The following is a 17,038-nucleotide window of genomic DNA, read 5'->3' on the forward strand; positions in this document are numbered from 1 at the left end:
TCTTTATATTTTTAAAAATTGTTTATTTATTTATTTTTTGCACAGAGTCCTGCTCTGTCACCGAGGCTGGAGTGAAGTGGCACGATCTCGGCTCACTGCAACCTCCACCTCCTGGGTTCAAGCGATTCTCCTGCCTCAGCATGCCGAGTAGCTGAGATTACAGGCACACACCACCATGCCCGGCTAATTTTTTTTTTTTTTTTTTTACTTTAGTAGAGACGGGTTTCGCCATATTGGCCAGGCTGGTCTCGAACTCCTGACCTCAAGTGATCTGCCCATCTCGGCGTCACAAAGTGCTGGGATTACAGGCGTGAGCCACTGCGCCGGGGGTTGCTCTTTTGTTTTCTATCTGCGCAATATTATCCCTACACCCTGCAACCCTCCACTCCACCACCCCTTTGAATAGAGTTTGTAAACATGTGAGCAGTAAAGCTGTGTGGAATGACAGGGAGATGCTTTCAAGTAAAATAGAGCTCTATTTTTTTTTTTTCTATGCATTACCAACGAACCCAATGTCTAAAACTTCTTTGGTCACCAATGCTGTCCCATCATTCATTGATTTATTTATTGAAATATCTGTTTCACTCCTATTATGTACTAGGCCTTGGCCATCCATCCCCTATAGCTCTCAGAATAATTCCTACCCATTGCAAGGGCTTCATAAAGGTTTACTGCACGAATGAAAAAAAGATGCTTCTCTCCTTTGAATTAAAAGGATCTATAAAACTTGGGTCAGATTCAGTTTTATATTTTGCATTCTATAAAGTTCATCTAAATATCAGAGATTCCTTTTCTGATAGTAAGAATAGGAATCTTAAAATACAAATAGTATCGCCTGATGGATATTGGAATGAAGTATACGCTCAGCATAACATTTAAGGCCCTGAAGCACTTTATCTTCACCTCCTAAGTCCTTCTTGTAGATTCAAAATTATAGCCAAGCTGTTTCCAGAAGAACTCTGCCTTTTCTCTGGAAACCCTCAGACTGAAAAGCATTCCCTGCTCCTCCACATGGCAGATGTCACTCAACCTTTAAGGTCCACCCAAAGTTCCTCCTTCCTTTTTTTTTTTTTTTTTTTTTTTTTTGAGACGTAGTTTTTTGCTATTGTCTCCCAGGCTGGAGAGCAATGGCGTGATCTCGGCTCACTGCAACCACTGCCTTCCAGGTTCAAGCGACTGTCCTGCCTTGGCCTCCAGAGCTGCTGAGATTACAGGTGTCCACCATCACGCCTGGCTAATTTTTCTAACTTTAGTAGAGACGAGGTTTCACCGTGTTGGCCAGGCTGGTCTCGAACTCCTGACCTAATCTGCTCGCCTCGGCATCCCAAAATGCTAGGATTATAGGCGTGAGCCACCGCGTCTGCCCCACCCCCTCCTTTTTGATAGCTCATGATTACTACCAGGCAGTGACTTGTCCATCCTCCACCCTTCCTGAATACCTTGAACAAGCAAACATTATGGCACTTGGATTTGACTATCACATTGTTGCTTTAAAAAAAAAAAATTATTCAACTCTCCTGCCTTACACAGAGAAAGACATACACTTCGGAAGGCTGGCCTTCAATAGATGCTTGTTATTGGTCTTGAACCAGGCATCGTTTTTTTAAATAAAAAATTTCTCCAAGGCACGCAAAAGTAGAGAGAATAATACAATAAATCCCCACATATACATCATCCAGCTTTAAATTATCAACTCATGAACATTTTTATTACACCTTCCCTCCACCTTGGCACCAATGACTTACTTTCAAGCAAATCAGAACATTCAAGTCTATTTCTTAGAAAATGTAACTACAAGTATTTCATCTAAAATATTAAAAATAATTATTTAATGTCATTAAATATCCATCATTTCACTCAAGCGTATTTTGTGAAAGAGCTGCTTAATCCCTGCATGTTCTTCTATTTTGAAATCATGGAAAAAACAGGGAAAAGGGGAAGGATATCTGTGAGAATGCACAAATAAGTTTCAAAGAGCCTAGACGACCTAGATGAGAAAGAATCTGACCTGGTTTACGGTGGGAGAAATTTATTTCTCTACTTCTCCGGAGGAGGAGGGTGCGACTTCAGGCCGGCTGATGCAGGAGGAGGTGCGGAGGGTAGAGTGGTACTACCTCCGTTGGGAGTTCCTTCCGGATAATCCCAACGCGGAGCGAGGAGGCAGCGCTTTTTTGGAGGCTTGGCTTCCCGTGCGTTTCCAGGTGGGAGAGTGGATCTCCCGGAGGCACAAGGTTGGTCTCCCATAAGGATTATAGAAACGGGGCCTCAGTTTTCTCCGGTGGGCCCTGGCAAAGCCAAGAGACCTGAGATGGCGGCGGGTCCCCTCCAGGCACAGAGCTGGCTTCCTCCTGTTTCGCTCTTACCGTATTTCCTGTATCCTGAGACGTACATCCCTTCTCCGCCTCCACCCCTCCTCCCTACCCCATTCTATTTTAACGTTTCTATTAGGATGGGTGTTAAAAACCGATGTTATTATTTAACATAGTGTTTTTCCATCGCGCCCCACCCCCACCAAATGTAAATAAATTTATTGAGAATTTCATATAATTTATGCAATTTTAAGATGAGAAGAAATTCAAGTTTACCTTTAAGTAGTAAACTCTGAATGGCTTATATGAGTGGGAGGGATGCAGGGGTGGGCGGTAACCAAAGAAATTATTGAAGAGCTTTACAAGCCAGCTGCAGATGCACATCACAGAGCTATGAAAATAGCTACAAATATTTAAAAAGAAATATGCAAACATGTAAGTTGACTAAAGTGCAGAATAGCACACTAGCACTAACCATGGAAATTGAATGTGGAAAACGAATTCACCGTATGTCATAGAATCTAAGATCATTTTTTCTTTTTTTTTAAGCAAATTTGTAATTTTTGAAGGCTTACTATATTTTTCCCCAAATTTGAATATCTAAGAAATCTCTGCGACCTAACAATTGATGGTACACTATACTTTAGTTGACAGCTTTTTTTTCCTTTCTTGTAGGTATGGAAAATAATGACCCATCTTACCACTGATGATATGTTATATTCTATGATTTATGGTAACCAGAAGAAAGTACCACGTGTCTCAGAAGAAAAGGCTTCTGGAACTTCTTAGACCTTCATTATTAAAATAGCCTACACATCCGTCTCCCTTTAGCTATGGACAAACTAGATCACACTTTTTCAGCTTTGTCCTCAGTGTTTTTTGTTTGTTTGTTTTTTGTTGTTTTAAATGGAGAGAGCTTAGTCCTTAATGCCAGAGTAGAAGTGCCTATTAAACTCTGCTGTTTACAAGCTCTGAGCTCTTTAAGTAATTATTTAAATTCCTGGAACTTTGGTTTCCAGGCCATAATTTTTTCCTTGCAAAAGTGTTTCCATAACCAGGGATAATACATGTAAAGCATTTACTACTATAACTATCTTATCTCCACCCTTCTACCTTCCTCCAAGTAACCAGCACAGCCCTTTACACAAATTAGGTACTCTAAAAATTTGGGAAATAAATGACCCCGTGGTTTTGTACCAAATGCTACTAATAAAGACAGAAAAGTCAGATGTAGCTGTAGCTTAATGAAAAGATGTGAGGGAGGTATTGAGAGAGGCAATATTTTAGAGCTAGAAGAGTAGTTGGAACTAGACATACTGATATGGGAGTCAGCAACATAGAGGTGATAGTTAAAAACAAGAGAATGGATGATATTCCCAAGAGAAAATCTAAAGAAAAGATAATTGAGCTAAAAACAGAATATTGAGTAATTAGAGACAGATAGAAGAAAAGAAGTCTGCTGCAAATGCTGAGAAAAAGTGGTCAAAGTCAGCGAAGAAGATTCTAACCCAGTTTCTCAACCTTGGTGCTATTGACATTTGAGGCCAAATCTATCTTTGTAGTGGTAGCCAGAGTTTACCACTTAGCAATGTCCTAAGCTAAGCCTCTACCAACTATATGCCAGTACTACTCCCTACTCCTCGAGTTGTGATAACCAAAAAGATTTCCAAACATTGCCAGATGTCCCTGGGGTACACAATTGTCCCCAGTTGAGAACCATTGTTCTATCCTTAATCCACCAAATTTGCTCCTTTCCTAGTTTTTTTTTTTTTCTTTCATCTCAGTGAAATGTTATGCCTTCCACTCAGATATACAAGTCAGACCTTGGAGTCTTCATTTTTTAGAAACTGAAGAATATTTTATTATTTATTAAAGTAAATGAAGTAACAATTTCACAGTCTTTTTACATAGGTCTCTAAATCTTCAAGACTAAAGACATTAAGAGTTGCAATTAAGTTGTTCAGTAGCGATAATTTTAGCAAATTTAGAGAAATATGCACCTAGTTAGTAAAGTAACAGGAATTAAAAATTTTATCAACTCCAGCTAGGTTTAATTTATGGTAAACATTTGACTTGAGGTGAAAACAGTCCCAATTTAGAGCTGCTTCTATCAACATGGACTATTTATACCACAGTTAGATTTATTTATTTATTTATTTATTTGTTTGTTTGTTTTTATGCTTTGTGGTAAAGCATACATAATATAAACTTTACCATCTTAACATTTTTTAAATGTACAGTTCAATAAGGTAAAGTATATTCTCATTGTTGTACAACCAATCTCCAGAACTTTGCCATACCTATCAAACAACTCCATTTTACCCTCCTTCCAGCTGCTGGAAATCACTATTATACTTGCAACTGGAATTTTGTTTGTTTTCATTATATTAAAAAGGAGACCTAAAACCTTTGTTATTCCAGGTTTCAAAACAGGTTTTTTTCCCATCATCTTCACGTTAAACATTTTTCCAACATCAATGAATCAGCTGAATGTGAATCATGAAGCCAGAAGAGGGCACTGTTAGGTTGAAGGAACATAGAGGCCTATGTGGGAAGTGCTATAGATCCAACTCTCTTTCATAACTTACAATGCTCAAAAGATGACAATAGAAAATAAAACTAAACCCACCTTTGAGTGATAGTAAACTGTTTTCATTTAGTTTTTTAAATTGAGAAGTTGGTTGATTAATTTGATTTCTTTTGAAAATTAGCTTTTCTTTTTAAAGTTTTTTTAATTTTTAAATTTTTTTATTTCTATAGGTGTTTTGGGGAACAGGTGGTATTTAGTTACATTAGTAAGTTCTTTAGTGGTGATTTGTGAGCTTTTGGTGCACCCATCACCCGAGCAGTATACACTGAATCCAGTTTGTAGTCTTTTATCCCTCATGCCCCTCCCACCCTTTCCCTGAATTCCCAAAGTCTATTTTATCATTATGATGCCTTTGCGTCCTCGTATCTTAGACCCCACTTACGAGTGAAAAGATACGATGCTTGGTTTTCCATTCCTGAGTTATTTCACTTAGAATAATACTCTCCAGTTCCATCCAGTTTGCTGCGAACGCCATTAATCCGTTTGTTTTTATGGCTGAGTTGTATTCCATCATATATATATAACAATTTTGTTAACCATTCGTGTGATGGGCATTTGGGCTGGTTCAATAGTTTTGCAATTGTGAATTGTGCTGCTATAAACATGCATGTGCAAGTATCTTTTTCATATAATGACTTTTCCTCTGAGCAGATGTGTAGTAGTGGGATTGTTGGATCGAATTGTAGTTCTATTATTAGTTCTTTCAGGAATCCTCACACTGTTTTTCATAGTGTTTATACTAATTTACATTCCCTCCAGCATTGTAGAAGTGTTCCTTTTCAATGGCATCCACACCAACATCTATTATTTTTTTGAGTTTTTGATTATGGCCATTCCTGCAGGAGTAAGGTGGTATAGCATTGTGGTTTTGATTTGCATTTCCCTGATCATGAGTGATGTTAAGCAGTTTTTTATGCTTGTTGGTCATTTGTATATCTTCTTTCGAGAACTGTCTATTCGTGTCCTTAGCCCACTTTTTGATGGGATTGTTTGTTATTTTTTCTTATTGATTTGTTTGAGTTCATTGTAGATTCTGGATATTAGTCCATTGTCAGATGCATAGATTGCGAAAACTGCCTCCCACTCTGTGGGTTGTCTGTCTACTCTGCTCACTCTTCCTTTTGCTGTGCAGAGGCTCTTTAGTTTAATAGTCCCACTTATTATCTTGGTTTTTGTTTTAATATTCCCACCTATTATCTTTGTATTTAGTTCAACCTATTTATCTTTGTTTTTGTCACATTTGCTTTTGGGTTCTTGGTCATGAATTCTTTACCTAGGCCAATGTATAGACGGGTTTTATAGATGTTATCTTCTAGTTTTTTTTTTTTTTTTTTTTTTTTTGAGATGGAGTTTTGCTCTTGTTGCCCAGGCTGGGGTGCAATGGCACGATATCGGCTCACTGTAACCTCTGCCTCCCGGTTTCAAGCGATTCTCTTGCCTGAGACTCCCAAGCAGCTGGGATGACAGGCATGCGCCACCACCCTCGGCTAATTTGTATTTTTAGTAGAGATGGGATTTCTCTATGTTGGTCAGGCTGGTCTCAAACTCCCGACCTCAGGTGATCCACCCACCTTGGCCTCCAAGGTTCTGGGATTACAGGCATAAGCCACCACAACCGGCCATCTTCTAGAATTTTTATAGTTTCAGGTCTTAGATTTAAGTCCTTGATCCATCTTAAGTAGATTTTTGTATAACCTGAGATGAGGATACAGTTCCACTTTCCTACATGTGGCTTGCCAATTATCCCAGAATCATTTGTTGATTAGGGTGTCCTTTTCCCACTTTATGTTTTTGTTTGCTTTATTGAAGATCAGTTGGGTGTAAGTATTTGGGTTTATTTCTGGATTCTCTATTCTGTTCCATTGGTCTATGTGCCTATTCTTATACCAGTACCATGCTGTTTTGGTGACTGTGGCATTATAGTATAGTTTGAAGTCAGGTAATGTGATGTCTCGGGATTTCTATTTTTTGCTTAGTCTTGTTTTGGCTATGTGGGCTGAATTGTTTTTTCTTTCTGTGAAGAATGTTGGTGTTATTTGGATGGGAATTGCATTGAATTTGTACTTGCTTTGGCAGTACAGTCATTTTCACAATATTAGATTTTACCCATCCAGGAGCCTGGGATGTGTTTCCATTTATTAGTGTCATCTATGATTTCTTTCAGCAGTATTTTGTAATTTTCCTTGTAAAGGTCTTTCACCTCCTTGGTTAGGTATACTTCCAAGTATTTTGTTTATTTATTTATTTTGCAGCCATTGTAAAGAGGGTTGAGTTCTTGATTTGGTCCTCAGCTTGGTCACTGTTGGTGTATAGCAAAGCTACTGATTTGTGTACATTAATCTTGTATCCTGAAACTTTGTTGAATTAATTTATCAGTTCTAGGAGCTTTTTGGAGAAGTATTTAGGGTTTTCTCAGTATACAATCATATCATCAGCAAACAGTGACAGTTCAACTCTCTCTTTACTGCTCTGGATAGCCTTTATTTCTTTATCTTGTCTGATTGCTCTGGCTAGGACTTTCAGTACTATGTTGAATAGAAGTGGTGAGAATGGGCTTCCTTGTCTTGTTCCAGTTCTCTCATGGAATACTTTCAACTTTTCCCCGTTCAGTATTATGTTGGTTGTGGGTTTGTCATAGATGGCTTTTATTACATTGAGGTATGTCTCTCGTATGCCGATTTTGCTGAGGGTTTTAATCACAAATATGTGCTAGATTTTGTCAAATGCTTTTCCTGCATCTATTGAGATGATAATGTGATTTTTGTTTTTAATTCTGTTTATGTAGTGTATCACATTTATTGATTTGCCTATGTTAAAGCATCCTCCTGCATCTTTGGAATGAAACCCACTTGATCATGGTGGATTATCTTTTTGACATGTTGCTGGATTCGGTTATCTACTATTTCCTTCCTTCCTTCCTTCCTTCCTTCCTTCCTTCCTTCCTTCCTTCCTTCCTTCCTTCCTTCCTTCCTTCCTTCCTTCCTTCCTTTTCTCTCTTTCTATCTTTCTATCTTTCTTTTTTCTTTTTTTTTTTCCTGAGGTGGAGTTTTGCTTATGTCATCCAGGCTGGAGCGCAATGGCACAATCTTGGCTCACTGCAACCTCCTCCTCCTGGGTTCAAGCGATTCTACTACCTCAGCCTCCTGAGTAGCTGGGATTACAGCCATCTGCCACCATGCCTGGCTAATTTTTATATTTTCAGTAGAGACGGGGTTTCTCCATGTTGGCCATTCTAATCTCAAACTCTGACCTCACGTGATCTGCCCGCCTCGGCCTCCCAAAGTGCTGGAATTACAGGCATGAGCCACCGCACGCAGTTGGTTAACTAGTATTTTCTTAAGGAATTTTGCATCTATGCTCATCAGAGATGTTGGTATGTAGTTTTCTTTTTTTGTTATGTCCTTTCCCGGTTTTGGTATCAGGGTGATACTGACTTCATGGAGTGATTTAGGGAGGAGTTTCTCTTTATCTTGTGGAACAGTGTGTCAATAGATTGGTACCAATTCTGTTTTGAATGTCTGATAGAATTCAGCTGTGAATCTGTCTGTTCCTGGACTTTTTTGTTGTTGTTGGTAATTTTTAAAATTACCATTTCAATCTCTCTACTTATTATTGGTCTCTTCAGGGTTTCTGATTCTTCTTGATTTAAGCTTGGAGGGTTGCATATTTCCAGAAATTTATCCATCTCCTGTAGGTACTCTAGTTCATGCACGTAAATGTTTGCATAGTAGTCTTGAATGATCTTTTGTATTTCTGTGGTGTCAGTTGTAATATCTCTCATTTTTGTTTTTAATTGAGCTTATTTGAATCTTCTCTCTTCTTTTCTTGGTTAATCTTGCTAATGATCGAACAATTTTATTTATTTTTTTTTAAAAAACAGCTTTTTATTTCATTTAATCTTCTGAATTTTTTTGTTTCAATTTCTTTTAGTTCTGCTCTGATCTTCATTATATTCTTTTCTCCTACTAGGTTTGGGTGTGGTTTGTTCTTGTTTTTCTATTCCCTTGAGGTGTGATCTTAGATTGTCTATTTGTACTTTTCAGACTTTTTGATATAGGCATTTAAGGCTATAAACTTTTCTCTTAGCACCATCTTTGCTCTATCCCAGATGTTGCAATAGATTGTGCGACTATTACTGTTCAGTTCAAAGAACATTTTAATTTCCGTCTTGATTTCATTGTTGACCCACTGATCATTCAGGAGCAGGTTATTTAATTTCCATGTATTTGCATGGTTTTGAAGGTTCCTTCTGGAGTTGATTTTCAATTTAATTTCACTGTGGTCTGAGAGAATACTTGATTTAGTTTCAATTTTCTTAAACGTATTGAAACTTGTTTTGTGGCCTATCATGTGGTCTGTCTTGGAGAAAGTTCCATGTGCTGATTTATAGAATGTATATTCTGTGGTTGTTGCATAGAATGTTCTGTAAATATATGTTCAGTTTATTTATTCTGGGATATACTGTAAATTTATTGTTTCTTTGTTGACTTTCTGTCTTGATGACCTGTCTAGTGCCATCAGTGAAATATTGAAGTTCTCCACTGTTATTGTGTTGCTCTCTACCTCATTTCTTAGGTCTAATAGTAATTGTTTTATAAATTTGGGAGCTCCAGTGTTAGATGCATACATATGTAAGATTGTGATATTTTCCTGTTTGACAAGGCCATTATATAATGTCTCTCTGTCTTTTTAAACTACTGCTGCTTTAAAGTTTGTTCACTTTTGGTGTCCATTTCCATGGAATATCTCTTTCAATCCCTTTACCTTAAGTTTATTTGTTTCCTTATGTGTTAGGTGAGTCTCCTGAAGACAGCAGATAGTTGGTTGGTGAATTCTTATCCATTCTGCAATTCCATATCTTTTAAGTGGATCACTTAGGCCATTTACATTCAATGTTAACATTAAGATGTGAGGTACTATTTTCTTAATTGTGCTATTTGTTGCCTGAATATCTTGGTTATTTATTTATTTATTCATTTATTGTATTTTTGTTTTTTAGGTCCTGTTGAATTTGTGTTTCAAAGAGGTTCTGTTTTGATATGTTGCCAAGATTTGTTTCAAGATTTAGAGCTCCTTTTAGAGTTCTTGTAGTGCTGGCCTGGTGGTGGCAAATTCCGTCAGCATTTGTTTGTCTGAAAAAGACTGTATCTATCTTTCATTTATGAAGCTTAGTTTCACTGAATACAAAATTTTTGGCTGATAATTGTTTTGTTTAAGAAAGCTGAATAGAGGGCCCCAATCCCTTCTAGCCTGTAGGGTTTATGCTGAGAAACCTGTGGTTAATCTTATAGGTTTTCCTTTATAGATTACCTGGTTCTTTTGGCTTACAGCTTTTGGGATTCTTTTCTTCATCCTTACTTTAGATAAACTCATGACTATGTGCTTAGGCAATCATCTTTTTGTGTTGAATTTTCCAGGTGTTCTTTGAGCTTCTTGTATTTAGACATCTAGATCTCTAGCAAGGCTAGGGAAGTTTTCCTTGATGAATCCCTCAGATATGTTTTTCAAACTTTGAATTTCTCTTCTTTCTCAGGAACACCAATTATTCTTAGGTTTGGACATTTAACATATTCCCAAACTTCTTGGAGGCTTTGTTCATTTTTTAAAATTATTTTTCTTTGTCTTTGTAGGATTGGGTTAATTTGAAAACCTTGTGTATGAGCTCTGAGGTTCTTTCTTCTGATTGTTTGATTCTATTACTAAGACTTTCCAGTACATTTTGCATTTCTCTAAGTTTTTCCTTTATTTCTGAAGTTGTGATTGTTTTATATTTATGCTATCCATTTCACTGAAGATTTTCTTAAGTTGGACTTCACCTTTCTCTGGTGTCTACTTGATTAGCTTAATGATCGACCTTCTGAATTCTTTTTCTGACAATTCAGGGATTTCTTCTTCATACCATTTCCTCTTGGATCCATTGCTAGTGAACTAATGTGATTTTTGGGGGGTTGCTAAAAATCTTGTTTTATCTTACCAGAATTTTTCTTCTGGTTCCTTGTCATTTGGGTAGGCTATGTCTGAAGGAAGATCTGAGATTTGAGGCTGGCGTTCGGATTCTTTTGTCCCATGGGGTGCTCCCTTGATGTAATACTCTCCCCCTTTTCCTAGGGATATATCTTTTTGAGAGCTGAACTGTAGTAATTTTTATTTCTCTTGTGGATCTAGCCACCCAGCAGGGCTACCATGCTCTGGGCTGGTACTGGGGGGTGTCTGCAGAGTCCTGTGATATGAACCATCTTCAGGTCTCTTAGCTGTGGATACCTGCACCTTCTCCAGTGGAGGTGGCAGGAGAGTAAACCGGACTCTGTGAGGCTCCTTAGTTGTAATTGTTTAATGCACTAGTTTTGTACTAGTTGGCCTCCTGCCAGGAAGTGGTGCTTTCAAGAGAGGATCAGCTATGGTAGTATAGGGGAGGATTCGGTGGTGGACAGGTCCTTAGAATTCCCAAGAGATTATGACCTTGTCTTCAGCTACTAGCATGGGTAGGGAAGGACCATCAGGTGGAGGCAAGGTTAGGCCTGTCTGAGCTCAGATTCTCCTTCGGCAGGGCTTGATGTGGCTGCTGTGAGGAATAAGGAATAAGGTTGTGGTTCCCAGGTCAATAGAGCTATGTTCCCAGAATTATGGCTGCCTCTGTTGTGTCATACAGGTTGTCCCGGAAGTGGCGGACAGCTGGCAGTTACAGGCATCACCTAGGATCCACACAACCCAAAAGGCTGGTGTCACTCTCACTGTGCCCCCTACCCTCCACAGCACTGAGTTTGTTTCTAGGCAGTGGGCAACGAAGGCTGAAAACTTGTCTCCTTTGGCAGGGCTTTTGTGCTTCCTCACCTGTCAAGTCTGCACAACAGATTCATGCCCTCTTCTACGTTCTGGCCAGGAAACTTAATTTGGTTGGAATTGTCACGAAGTCCAGCTGGAGATTTTCTTCTTCCTGTGTTTTTTTCCCAGTTTCTCTGGCAGTCCTCCCCAAGGACCCCTGTGAGACAAGTTAGAAATGGCTTCCCTGGGTACCCAGAGAGCCCACAGGGCTTTCCCTGCTGCCTCCTCTAACCCTGTATTTTGCTAAGCTCTTCAAATTGTCTCAGCTCCAAGTAAGGTCAAGTCCTTCTGTTATTTGGACCTTCAGGTTCCCCAGTGTGGGTGTGTATTCGAGGGTAAACAATTCCCATTTCCCACTCTCACAGTTTGGGCACTCAGAGTACTTGGGCTGTCTCCAGGGTCCTGCAGAAGCAATCTGCTTTCTTTCAAAGGGTCTGTTAATCCTCACAGCTTTCCTGGTATATTCCCACAGTAGTTCTTGGAGCAAAAGTTAACAATGTGAGTCTCCGCACGCTGCTCTGTCCATCCAACTGGGAGCTGCAATTTAGTCCACCCTTCTGTCTGCCATTTTTATAAATCTTTTGTTGAGCTTTAAAAAATATGCTTGCTGGCCACATGCATGTCTTTTTTTGAATAGTGTTCCTGTCCTTTGCCCACTTTTTAATGGGATTGTTTGTTTTTTCCTTGTAAATTTGTTTAAGTTCCTCAGAGATACTTAATAGAAGACATTTGTCAAAAGCATAGATTGCAAAATTTTCACTCATTCTGTGGGTCATCTGTTTGCTGATAGCTTCTTTTGCTGTGCAGAATCTCTCTAGTTTAATTGGATCCCATTTGTCCATTTCTGTTTTATTGCAATTGCTTTTGTCATCTTCGTTATGAAAACTTTGCCCATTTCTATTTCCAGAATAGCATTAGTCTGTCCTCATGCTGCTGGTAAAGACACACCCAAGATTGGGTAATTTATGAGGAAAAAGAGGCTTAATAGACTCACAGTTTAACGTGGCTCAGGAGGCCTCACAACCATGGTGGAAGATGAAAAGCAAATCTTACATGGTGGCAGGCAAGAGATAAATGGAAACAAGTGAAAGGGGTTTCCCTTATAAAACCATCAGATCTTGTGAGGCTTATTCACTACCACTACCAGGCTTATTCAGTATGGGGGAAACTGCCCCCACCACTGGGTTCCTCCCACAACATGTGAGAATTATGGGAGCTACAATTTAAGATGAGATTTGGGTTGGGACACAGCCAAACTATGTCAGTTGTTTTCCAGGTTTGTTATGGTTTTGGGTTTTACATTTAAGTCTTTAATCCATCTTGAGTTAATTTTTGTATATGGTACAAGGAAGGGCTCCAGTTTTCATCTTCTGCATATGACTAGCCAGTTATCCCAGCACCATTTATTGAATAAAGAATCATTTCCCCATTGCTTGTTTTTGTCAGGTTTGTCAAAGATCAGATAGTTGTAGGTGTATGGTCTTATTTCTAGGTTTTTTTATTCTGTTCCTTTGGTGTGTGTATCTGTTTTTGTACCAGTACCATGCTATTTTGGTTACTGTGACCCTGTAGAATAGTTTGAAGTCAGGTAATGAGATGCCTACAGCTTTTTTTCCCCTAGTTTTGTGAAGAAAGTCAGTGGTAGTCTAATAGGAATAGCATTGAATCTATAAATTGCTTTGGACAGTATGGCTATTTTAATGATATTAATTATTCCTATCCATGAGCATGGAATGTTTCTCCGTTTGTTTGTGTCATCTCTTATTTCTTTCAGCAGTGTTTTGTAGTTCCTCTTGTAGAGACCTTTCACTTCTCTGGATTGCTGTATTTTTAGGCATTATATTATTTTTGTGGCCATTGTGAATGGGACTGCATTCCTGATTTGGTTCTCAGCCTGATTGTTGTTGAGGTATAGAAATGATAGTAACTTTTGTACATGCATTTTGTATCCTGAGACTTTGCTGAAGTTTTTTATCAGCTGAAGAAACTTTTGGGTCAAGGCTATGAAGTTTTCTACATATAGAATTATGTCATCTGGAAACAGGCATAATTTGACTTTCTCTATTTCTATTTGGATGCCCTTTATTTTTTAATCTTGCCTGATTGCCCCAGCCAGGGCTTTCAAAATTATGTTGAATAGAATTGGTGAGAGAGGATATTCTTGTCTTGTGCTACTTTTCAAGGAGAATGCTTCCAGCTTTTGCTCACTTGGCATAATTTTGGCTGTGGGTTTGTAATATAAGGTTCTTATTTTTTTGAGGTATGTTTCTTTAATACCTAGCTTATTGAGAGTGTTTTTTTTTTTTTTTAACAAGAAGGGTGTTGAATTTCATTAGAAGACTTTTCTGCATCTATTGAGATAATCATGTGGTTTTTTACTTTAGTGCTGTTTATGTGATGAAATACATTTATTGATTTGCATATTTTGATATGTTGAACTGACCTTGCATCCCAGGGATAAAGTTTACTATATCATGGTGGATAATCTTTTTGATGTGCTGCTGGATTCGGTTTGTGAATACTTTATTGAGGATTTTTGCATTGAGGTTCATCAAGGATATTGGTCTAAAGTGTTTTTTTGTTTTTGGTGTCTGTGTGTGTCTGCCATGCTTTGGTATCAGAATAATGGTGGCCTCATAGAATGAGTTAGGGAGGAGTCCCTTCTTCTCAATTTTCCAAAATAGTTTCAGCAGAAATGATACCCGCTCTTCTTTGTACATCTGGTAAAATTCAGCTGTGAATTCATGTGTTCCTGAGCTGTTTTCGGTTAGTAAACTATTTATTACTAATTTAATTTTAGAGCTTGTTATTGGTCTGTTGAGGGATTCTGTTTCTTCCTGGTTCAGTCTTGGGAGGGTGTATGTGTTCAGGAACTTATTTTTTTCTATATGTTTCAGTTTATGTGCATAGAGGTGTTCATAGTATTCTCTGATGGTTGTTTTTATTTTGGTGCAGTCAATGTTTGTATTTTCTTTTTTATTTCTAATTTTGCTTGTTTGAATTTTCTTTCTTTTCTTATTTAATAGTCTAGCTAGTGGTCTACTTATTTTTATTTTTATTTTTTCAAAACAAACCTTCCTGGATTCATTGACTTTTTAAATAATTTATCGTGTCTCAATCTTCTTCAGGTCTGAGTTTGGTTATTTCTTGTCTTCTGATAGCCTTGAGGTTGGTTTCCTCTTGGTTTACTAGTTCTTTTAGTTGTGATGTTAGCTTAGTAAATTGAGATCTTTCTAACTTTCCGATGAGGACATTTTGTGCTATAAATTTCACCCTTAACACTGCTTTATCTGAATCCAGAGATTCTGGTATGCTATTTTGTTTGTCTCATTAGTTTCAAAGAACTTGATTTCTACCTTAATTTCATTATTTACTCAAAAGTCATTGAGGAACAGGTTATTCAACTTCTATATAACTATGATTTTGAGTGTATTTCTTTTTTTTTTTAGTGTATTTCTTAGTGTTGATTCCTAATTTGTTTGTGTCTGAGAGATTGGTTGTTATAATTTCAGTTCCTTTGCATTTACTGAGGAGTTTTTCATGTCTGATTATGTAATTGATTTTGGAGTATTTGCCATGTGGCAATGAGAAGAATGTGTATTCTGTTCCTTTTGGGTGGTGAGTTCTGTAGATGTCTATCAGGTCCATTTGATTCAGTGCTGAGTTCAGGTCCTAAATATCTTGGTTAATTTTCTGCTTTGATAATCTGCCTAATAACTGTCTGTAGGGTGTTGAAGTCTCTTATTATCATTGTGTTGGAGTTTAAGTCTCTTCAAAAGTCTATAAAAGCTTGCTTTATGAATCTGGGTGATCCTGTATTTGGTGCATATGTATCTAGGATAGTTAGGTCTTTTTTAATTGAACTATTTTCCATTACGTAATACCCTTCTTTGCCTTCTTTGATCTTTGTGGATTTAAAGTCTGTTTTAGAATGGCAACCCCTGCTTTGCTGTTTTCCATTTGTTTGGTAGATTTTTCTCCATTCCTTCATTTTGAGCCTGTGGGTCCTATTGCATGTGAGATGGGTCTTTTAAAGACAACATACCAATGGGACTTGGTTCTTTATCCAGCTTGCCACTCTGTGCCTTTCAATTGATGCATTTAGCCCATTTACATTCAAGGTTAGTAATGATGTGTGTGGATTTTTTCCTGTCTTCATGATGTTTGCTGGTTATTATGCACATTTGTTTATGTGGTTGCTTTATAATGTCACTGGTCTGTGTACTTCAGTGTGTTTTTGTAGTTGCTGGTAATGGGCTTTCTTTTCCATATTTAGTGCTCCCTTCAGGAACTCTTGTAAAGCAGGTCTGGTGGTAACAAATTCCCTCAGTATTTGTTTGTCTGAAAAAGGTCTTAATTATCTTTTACTTATAAAGCTTAATTTAGCTGGATGTAAAATTCTGGTTTGGAGTTTATTTTCTTTAAGAATGTTGAATATCAGCCCCCAATCTCTTCCGGCCTGTAGGATTTCTTCTGAGAGGTCTGCTGTTAGTCTAATGGGCTTCCTTTGTAGGTGTCCTGATGTTTATTTCTAGCTGCCTTTAACATTTTTTCTTTTATTTTGACCTGGGACAATCTGATCATTATTTGCGTTGGGGATTATCTTCTTGTGTATTAGGTTGGTGCAAAAGTAATTGCAGGTTTTGTCATTACTTTCAGTGGCAAAACCTGCAATTATTTTTGCACTAACCTAGTAGTATTTTACTGGGGTTCTCTGCATTTCTTGAATTTGATTGTTGGTTCTTTAGCTAGTTTGGCAAAGTTCTCGTGGATTATATCCTGAAATATTTTCCAAGCTGATTACACTCCCCTGTCTTTTTTCAGGGACACCAATGAGTCATACGTTTGTCTCTTTACATAACCCCATATTTCTTAGAGGTTTTGTTCTTTTCCTTCTTTTTTTCTCATTTCTTTTCTTGCTGTCTTATTTTAGACAGCCAGTCTGCAAGCTCTGAGATTCTTTCCTCCACTTGGTCTATTCTACTGTTAATACTTGTGATTGCATAATGAAATTCTTTTAGTGTGTTTGTCAGCTCTATCAGGTTAGTTATGTACTTTTCTAATTCTGGCTATTTTGTCTGTCAGCTCTTGCCTCATTTTATTGTAATTCTTAGCATTTTTGGATTGGGTTTCAAGGTACTCTTGCATCTCAATGACCTTTACTTCTCTCCATATTCTGAATTGTATTTCTGGTATTTCAGTCTTTTCAGCCCAGTTCAGAATTCTTGATAGAGAAGTGGTATGACCATTTGGAAGAAATAAGTGATTCTGGCTTTTAAAGTTTTCAAGATTCTTGGACTGGTTCTTTCTCATCTTT

At 37.8% G+C, this 17,038-nt stretch overlaps 1 protein-coding gene across 1 annotated transcript in view; it reads right to left on the reverse strand.

Annotated features, from left to right (window-relative positions):
- Positions 1–2,363, reverse strand: part of NBDY (negative regulator of P-body association) — a 69,317-nt gene extending 66,954 nt beyond the window's left edge. Inside the window, exon 1 of the mRNA XM_021932545.2 lies at positions 2,009–2,363. Within this exon, the coding sequence (XP_021788237.1) occupies positions 2,038–2,244 (207 nt within the window). The 5' untranslated portion in view covers positions 2,245–2,363 and the 3' untranslated portion in view covers positions 2,009–2,037. The remainder of the gene's footprint in view (positions 1–2,008) is intronic.
- Positions 2,364–17,038: the final 14,675 nt, after the last annotated feature.

The sequence above is a fragment of the Papio anubis genome, chromosome X (genome assembly GCF_008728515.1).
Source record: "Papio anubis isolate 15944 chromosome X, Panubis1.0, whole genome shotgun sequence".
Classification (NCBI taxonomy): domain Eukaryota; kingdom Metazoa; phylum Chordata; class Mammalia; order Primates; family Cercopithecidae; genus Papio; species Papio anubis.